We start from the raw sequence: 8,147 nt of genomic DNA on the forward strand, positions 1-8,147 counted from the left end.
TGTTCCTACTCTGCCTTTCTGAGAAGGAAGAAACTATGGAAGAGCCAAGAGATGGGTTCTTCCCCTTTGCTCTTGGAGCCCAGAGAGCCTTCTGAGAGCTCCAGGAGCCCCTTTTGAAAACCACCCATCTAAGAGCCATTTGATAGTGTTGAAACTCACGGGAGAATGTCCTTCTTAGGAGACAGTGGCTGAGATATATAGTTGAATGATTTCAAGAAATGTATAATCTAATCCCATATGGTCTCCCCTCCCCCAGAATATACAAAGCAAATAAGGCAAAAATGTCCATTGTTGAATCTTCAACGACTGATATTTCAGTGAATAGTGTATTTGTTCTTTTAACTTTTCTGTATGTTTGGGATTTTCTTTAATAAAAGAAATTGTGGGGAAATGGCTGTCTTTTGAGTTGTCAGTTATTGGCGGGTGTGTGTAGGAACCCTGCCCAGTGGAACACAACTTGGGAGGGCTTGAGGGAGGGATGGAGGGGGTTCACTAGAGTTCTTCCTTCCCTGGAGAGTGCAGGCTGATGTTTGGGTTCATCCTGAAGCAGTCTGGGAGCAAGCCAGTGAGACAGACATTACAGAGAAGAAATCCTAAGACTGAGTTAGAATCCTAAGTTGGACTGAGAAAGTGGCAGGGTGGGGGCGAGACTGCTGCTTCCCCTACCGTGCTTCTGTTTGCCCAACCCAAAGATCTAGGAGTAGAAAAGAAGGTACTACGGTTGACTGGGACCCTGAGAGTGCCAGCTATGTTTGTGGTGTTTGGCGCCCTCGTATGGACTTCTGGGGAACAACAGCCAAGTACCTCCAGAGCTCTGGTCAGGGAATCTCAAAACTGCCAGGCCCCAAAGTGGGCAAGACCCTGACTTTGAAAGTAAAAGCTGGTGGATGGTGCATTATACCATGGAGAGAGGTGGGACACAGTGGATTATCTCATCTGTATTTCTAATGTCCTCCATAACAGCTTGAAGAAGGTGCTTTAGTTTCCTGGTGGGAAAACTGTCCCAGAAGACCTCCACCACGGGCAGGTCTTCTGCCTCAGGTATGCAAGAGCAGAGGGGCTGGGAGTGGCTTTCTTCCCAAGTTTAAACTCCATCCTGCCTTCCCAGGCTATTGGTCTGCAAGACAGGCCCAAAACAAATGGGTCATTAGCCCAAGGTCAGAGACCTAGTGGGGAAGGAAAGGATGCAGCTGCAAATGGAGTTCACACGGGGCCGGGGACAGCGAGGAGAAGGTTTAACGAACAATGTGGAATGGACCGCTCCTTCCCTTCGTAAGGAAAGGGATGCTCCTATCACCACATAGAGAGCAAAGCATGACGACGCTGGACGGTAGAGGAGAGGCCTCCACAGGGGGATCTGATCTTAGCTTGGAGTAGACACACCGCCTTTGCCAACTGGGAAGAAGCTCCACTGGGAAACACCCTGGGTTTTCTACGAAGAATGAGGGCACTAGCTTTCCTTGAGTTTGTATTCCTCACCTTCATCTTGAGCCCCAGCTACAGAAGGCTACCTGGCAGGCATACATAGCATCAGCCATTGCATTTCTTGCAGGATCATTGGCAGGAAGGAAAAGTCCAGAATAGGGGCTTTGCATTCTGGGGATTGTGGGCCAAGTGTTACAAGTTCCTCATAGCACTTTGCCTGGGTTCATGAGACCTCGGGGATCCAGTGTGGCTTTGAGTTGCCGCATGGTCTCCACACCCACAGGGCCCACTTCCTCTTGAAGCAGCTGCCGCTTGCCTAGCCCGATGCCATGTTCCCCAGTGCATGTCCCATGGAGTGCCAGGGCACGCCTAGAAAACCAATTGAAGGAATCCTTAGCAGCTTCTCCCTCTGCCTCCATCCTCCCCAGACCCCATTCATCCCTGGCTCAGTTCTTACCTGCCCAGATTTTCTGCAAAGGCCTTGACCCTCTTCTGCTCTTCTACATCATCTGGGTTGACCAGCAGGATGCAGTGAAAGTTGCCGTCACCCACATGCCCAACAATGGTTCCTAGGGGCCCAGAGAACACTGACTGGCACCTCTGGTCTCTTAGCCCAGGCCTTGACAACCCCAGCACCTCCCAAACAGTAACAAAGTAAAAGAAAAAGAAAAAAAACCTGTGAGTTTTGAGGCCTTAAGCTCCTCCTTGGTCTCTACCAAGATCTCTGGCAATCGGGAGATGGGTACACACACGTCCGTGGAATAGGCCTAAATCAGAAGGAAGCATGTGATTCTCTCCCCCATCACCCACTGCTCAGCCATAGGACCAATCCAGGGGATCTTGATGTCACGGAATGAAACATCTGTCCACCAGCCCACTGGCCTTGGTATATTCACTAGCCCAGGTCTTCACTACTCTCCTGGATCCAAGCCTTGACCGCAGGCAGGTTCCTAGCAGCCCACACTTGTGAGCTTTTGCTTAATCTGCCCACCCTTCCCTTCTGGCTAGACTGCCTCCTTCCTCTCCATTTCTTGCCCAGAAGGCCTTTCCTCTGTGTTTAGAATTCCTAAGTGTTCAACACTGCACCTGAGGCTGACTCATGACTCAAAACTCCCTAGGTTTGGGCATATTAACAGTTCTCCCTCTAGATTGTCTGGAATAGCTGGGTACAATGGTCTCCAGCCCCTTGTCCTCGTGACCACACAAGCCAGCCCTTTGTGGACATCAGCCTTCTCTCTGCAGTAAAGTAGTGGGCAAGATCCCACCTTCTCCCTGGCCCCAGCTCACCTTACTTCCTGGACACAGGGCCAAGGTTGCATACCACGCATTGTGCCGCGCTGCCCAAAGTTCATTGCGCTTTTCGGCCTCCTTGGCCCAGGAGAAGTGAGAGCCACCATTATCCTGAGCGATTGCCTCTGTAGTAAGCACAGAAAGGCTGAGCCTTAGCCCTCCGAGGGAGCAGGCCAGACCTCACAGCACCATGTCCCTGGCGCACCTGTGCGCTGCAACTGTTCTGCCAGTGCCTGCTGGGAACCGTGGAACTCCAGGAAAAGTGTGGGTGCCACGGGGCAGTTAAGCTTGCTGTGTCTGTTGCAGGCGTCCATCATGACGTCATCGAGGAACTCTGGGACCAGGGAGAGAGGGATGATCAGGTGAGGCCTGGCCTCCTAAGGGGGCCTTTTCTGTGGAACCCACCCCTAGCTCACCAATGCGGGCCACAGGCACTGCAGCCTGGAGGATCTGAACTGTGCTATCCACAGCAGCTTGAACGCTGGGGAACGCACAGGTGGCAGCCACTGTGGCTTCGGGTGCAGGGTGCAGGCGCAGGGTGGCAGAGGTAATGATGCCCAGAGTCCCCTCAGAGCCCACAAAGAGTCCTGTGAGATTGTAGCCAGCTGCACTCTTCCTGGGCCCAGGGACATATAAGGTAGGTGAGTGCCGGGCCACGTGAGTGACTACCACCCAAGAAATCATTAGAGCCAGAAGGCAGGTTTGGTCTGGTCTCCTGCAGCGCCGGTTGCCATCACAGTGTTTGCGGTTTCATGGCCCAGAGAGGCCTTGCACAGGGAGAGCCAACTCCAGCACCCTCCAGACAGACTTCCGGGGACCTCCTGAGTGTCATTTAGCAATCCCGGAGGCCCGGCAACTAGGTCAGACAGCGCTCACCTATAATGGCGGCCCCGGCCTGCGGTGTGAAGCAGCCTGCCATCCGGTAGTACCACCTCCAGGTTGATCACATTGTCCCGCATGGTTCCATAGCGCACGGCATTGGTGCCCGAGGCCCCCGTGGCTGCCATGCCACACAGAGAGGCATCAGCACCTGGGTCTAGAGAAAAAAAAATGCTGGAGAGGGTAACTGGGAAGGCCCTTTTCCCTCTTGTGGGAAAGATGGGGTTCTGTGAAATCCCTCAAGCCATGCCCCCAAGCCCTCGGTACTCTGACAGTGGTTAGTCCAAGGCCTACCAACAGGAAACCAAAGGCCACTGTCACGCAGGTGGGTATTGAGAGCTTTACGGGTGACACCGGGCTCCACCACCACCGAGAAGTCTTCTGAATTCAGCTCCATGATCTGGTCCATGTGACTCAGGTTGATGCACACTCCACCCTGGTAGCAAGGGTGCCAAAAAAAAAAAAAAAAAAAAAAAAAAGATGCTCAACCCAGATCTCTAGGCCAGAAGCAGCCCTTAGAACCCCATTTTATGGCTGAGGCCCCGGCAGCTATACCAGAGCCCCGGGATGGCAGGAGGAGATAGCTGTAAGTGTCATGTGTGATTGGACCAGACCCAGGCCACCACTATACCTGCACGGCACAGACTCCCCCCTCAACACCGGTGCCTGTGCCAAATGGAATGATGGGAACACCTTGATTGTAGCACAGGTTTGCCAGGCGGCTGACCTGATCCACATTCTGAGGCCACACCACAGCATCAGGAGGTTGACACCTAGAAGCAGGCAGGCCTCAGAGGTTTGGAAAGGTGTGGAAGCCTCTCACCCTCTCTTTTCCAGGAACCGGGAATGGTTTCAGAACCTGAGGACAGGGACCTCAGCAGACCAGGGCAGAGAGCACCTCTCTTTGTAAGGAGAATGCCAGAGCACTCCAAACAGGTGGCCAGAGACAGGGTCAGCCTAGGACCTTCAGTCCCTTCTGATACCTGTGCATTGATTCGTCATGCCCGTGATGCTGTCTGACCGCAGAAGCAGTGGACACATGGGGGCTCCCTACAACTGCCTTCAGAGCCTCCACAAAGTCCTGGCTGAGTCCACCCTGCAGGGGGAGAAACTGTGCAAGGGTCATAGGAAAGACAGCAGGAGCCACAGATATGCCCTATGGCAGGAGAGAAGAATGGGGGGGGGGGGGGCTGGTCAAACTGAAAGATGACGTCACAGAGCCTCGAGACCGTCTGGCCAGGCTTTCCACCCTCCAGAACCCCATTCACACATAGACTTATACCTGCGACCCCCTGGAGCAGTAGCCCCTCCAGGTGGACAGTCTCTGGGTTGCCACCCGAAGGAGCATGGCCATAACCAGCCCGCAGCTAAGGCGGCGAGAGTAAGTAGACCGGGAAGAGGCCCAGCCAGTTTGCCTCCAGCTGAGCCCAATGGCTGCACTGGGTGGAGCCTGCTTAAGGTGGAGCGGGTTTAAGGTGGCCTCTGCAGATCTGGAAGGAAAAAAAAAAAAAAAAAAACAAAACAAACAAAAAAACAAAACAAAAACAAAAAAACGAGGACTGCAGCTGCTTCATGTCTTAAAAAGTCAACTGCTTCCCGTAGCCCTTCAAACATTTGTATGGAGGCTTTAAAGTCCCACAGGGTCCTTGGACTTCTCCGGCTACTACACTTCCTTCCAGCCTCCTCTTTGACCTCTAAGATGCGGGTTTTTCTTCCCATTCCAGGGCTCAGGCCAGGCTCGCGAACTTGGCACATACACTGCGCCCTGCACCTGGAACCATCCCCCGACTCTCTATCAAGCAGATTCTTCCTCACCCTGCAAGCTTCAGCAGCTTGTCACAGAGCAGGCTGCCACCATGGCCACAAGGAGGGAAAACTCCAGAGGCCCTTCCAGTACAAAACGGGTAGCGATAGCGCAGTGCCCCAGAAAGGATGTCTTGCAGAGGAGTGCTGAGGAGAAGTAATGTAGGAGAAGATTATTTCCAAGACCATCCTGGAGCAGGGTGGCTACCATACGGGTTCCACGCAGTTCCCACAGCATTTCCGGAAGAGCCTTTGCTTCCACCATTGAGATCAACTTCCTACCGATGACTCTTCCTTTGAGTCAGGAATACATACTCCTAATTTATTTAGTGTTTATTCCTTTGTGTGTGTGTGTGTGTGTGTGTGTGTGTGTGTGTGTGTGTGTGTGCGCGCGCGCATGATGGAGGAGTACACGTGCTTCAGTGCGCACGTATCGATCAGAAAACAACTTGGTGGAGTTGGTTCTCTCTTAATTCACCCAACCAACATTTGGATGAATATGTCAAAAGAGAAAATCATGCGAGGCATTGTGGTAAGCGCCTGTAACCCCACACAGGAAGGCTAAGTTAGGATGATGAGTTGAAGCCAGTCCAAGCTATAGAAACAAAACAAAAGACAAAATTACAAATTTAGTTACAGGGAACGAGGGTGGTGGTGGAGAGATGGCGTCAGGGTTAAGAGCACCAATTGCTCTTCCAGCGGACCTAGGTTCGATTCCTAGCACCCACGCGGTGACAAACACCATCTGAGACTCAAATCCCAAGGGGGATCCAACGCCCTCTTCTGGTCTCTGTGGGCACACACACACACAGAGGCAAAACACTCATACACATAACATAAAAATATGCAAAATAACAAATTTATAAATCTCATTGTTTTTTGTTCTCTCTTCTTGGGTTAGGGCACCCTCCAAGTCTACAAAGTTGAACGAAAGCCCCCAGTGGACAGTAGGTTTTATAAAACGGGAGTGGGGTGGGGCAAAGAAAGAACAGGAGGGGAGCTGATGGTTTGACACCAGTCAGGCCTCCCTTGTAAGGTTAAAGCAGACAGGACACTTTGTTAATGTTGTGGTACACACAAGCACTGGTGTCATAGTCTGCTCACTGTTAACACTTTGTTCTTATTAACTGTCCCACACACTTGCTTCCCACAGCCACCGCCGTTTCAGGGATTTTTCTCCTCACAATGACTCAGACTGGAATTTCTAGTTTTCGTAAACTTAACCTGATGGGATCTCCATGTTTCCTTACAGTTTTGTTTGGATTATATGGCATTTGGCGCAAGTGACTCCATTTTGGCCTGTGTATTAGTTTCTTTTCTCGTACTGTGGCAGAAAAAGAAAGCGAGCTCCCCATCTGACTGACAGCAGGCTTTTCCTTTTCTCATTATGAGATTCCCAGGGAAATTCCAGTTTCTTGGAGTCCATCATCAGGGACATGTGGAGGTCAGAGGCCACAAGGAGGAAAACTCCCAGAGGCTCTTCCAGGGCAAGGCACAGCGCAGCACCTAGCCTACTCGAATACTCTGATAAGCAAAGGTAGAGGCACAGGTTTCCCTTTAGAACATCTTCATTGCTACCAGGATGGCTACCTTCTCACTCTTGTTTTTTATACCTCAATTCTGAGGTATAATATGCCTGTGCCCCAAATAAGTATCACAAACGATATAAGCAGAGATCAAGGTCCAAAGACATTCAATTAATCAGTTTATGTCAAGTAGCATATTGGAGTCATTTATCTGCTCTTGGATTCAGTTACTCTAATAGGGTGGGCACAGTGATTCCATTTTTATGTTGGCTTTGACAGAGTCTTGCTACAAAACTCTGGCTGACCTCAAAAATCACAATCCTCCTGCCTCAGATTCCCAAGCATTGGGATCACAGGCAAGTACTACTATGCCCAATGTGACTTCATTTAAGTTTTGACTTTTCCTCCCTTGTCTCTGAGCAGTGTTTCTCTGAAGACGTCACTGATCTTCTGATGGCTTGGTCTCAACACAAGGATAAGATCTGTTCTGCTTGGTCTAATCTGATCCCATGCTTAGGGCAAAAGGCAGAAGTGTCAGAGGTTGTGTTCATTTGAATGAGGGTGACCCCTCAGGCTCATATATTTGAATGCTTGATTCCCTAGTAGATGGAACTGTTTGGGAAGGATTAGGAGGTGTGACCTTGTTGGAGGAAGTGACATGCCTGCCTGTTGACTGCCATGCTCTCCGCAATGATGGCCATGGACTTACCCTCTGAAATATTAGCCCCAAAAACTTTTTGTTCTAAGTTGCCTTGATTATGGTGTATCAGCACAGTAACAGAAAAGTAAGACAGATGTCAAGGAATTCATGCCAATAATACCCTTGATGGTCAATTTTAAACAACTGAGGAATATGGAAGGAATGACTTTTTTACATCAAACATCTTTAGAACCCACTTTATTTCTTCTGTGGGTAATAGCTTCAAACCTCAAAAACATAGTTCAAGTTCAGTGGCACAAACCTTTAATCCCAGCACTTGGATGGCAAAAACAAGAGGATCGCTGTGACTTCAAGGCCAGTCTGGCCTACATAGTGAGTTCCAAGACAGCCAAGTCTATCTGAAGAGATAAAGTCTCAAAAGTGTGTGTGTATGTGGGGGTAATATACAGTTTTAATTTTTTTTTCTTTTTAAAGATTTATTTATTATATATGAGTACACTGTAGCTATCTTCAAGCATAGCAGAAGAAGACAACAGATCTCATCAACACCAAACCTTACAATT

General features: G+C 50.1%; 1 protein-coding gene across 2 annotated transcripts; it reads right to left on the bottom strand.

The window, feature by feature from the left end:
- Nucleotides 1–341: 341 nt before the first annotated feature.
- LDHD (lactate dehydrogenase D) lies at nt 342–5,015 on the bottom strand. 2 transcript variants are annotated; one of them, XM_080937174.1, is made up of 11 exons: nt 4,877–5,015; nt 4,578–4,705; nt 4,226–4,367; nt 3,889–4,030; nt 3,592–3,751; nt 3,132–3,331; nt 2,921–3,049; nt 2,713–2,840; nt 2,102–2,192; nt 1,883–1,994; nt 342–1,794 (listed from the first exon to the last, which is right to left on the bottom strand). In XM_080937174.1, the coding sequence occupies exons 1-11, from the start codon at nt 4,946–4,948 to the stop codon at nt 1,629–1,631; spliced, it is 1,470 nt and encodes a 489-aa protein (XP_080793300.1). In that variant the 5' UTR covers nt 4,949–5,015; the 3' UTR covers nt 342–1,628. The 2 variants fall into 2 exon arrangements, with proteins under 2 accessions (XP_080793300.1, XP_080793301.1); XM_080937175.1 differs by having other exon boundaries at nt 346–1,794; nt 4,578–4,690.
- Nucleotides 5,016–8,147: the final 3,132 nt, after the last annotated feature.

This window comes from Micromys minutus (assembly GCF_963924665.1).
Source record: "Micromys minutus genome assembly, chromosome: 24".
NCBI lineage: Eukaryota > Metazoa > Chordata > Mammalia > Rodentia > Muridae > Micromys > Micromys minutus.

What these genes read in the sequence shown, in the direction of transcription:
- LDHD (XM_080937174.1), bottom strand. Translation starts at nt 4,948, where the DNA reads ATGGCCATGCTCCTTCGGGTGGCAACCCAGAGACTGTCCACCTGGAGG. An exon ending in GGGGAGTCTGTGCCGTGCAG is followed by an intron (nt 4,031 to 4,225) that starts GTATAGTGGTGG and finishes CCTTGCTACCAG; the next exon opens with GGTGGAGTGTGCATCAACCT. An exon ending in TAAGGCCTCAAAACTCACAG is followed by an intron (nt 1,995 to 2,101) that starts GTTTTTTTTCTT and finishes CTGGGCCCCTAG; the next exon opens with GAACCATTGTTGGGCATGTG.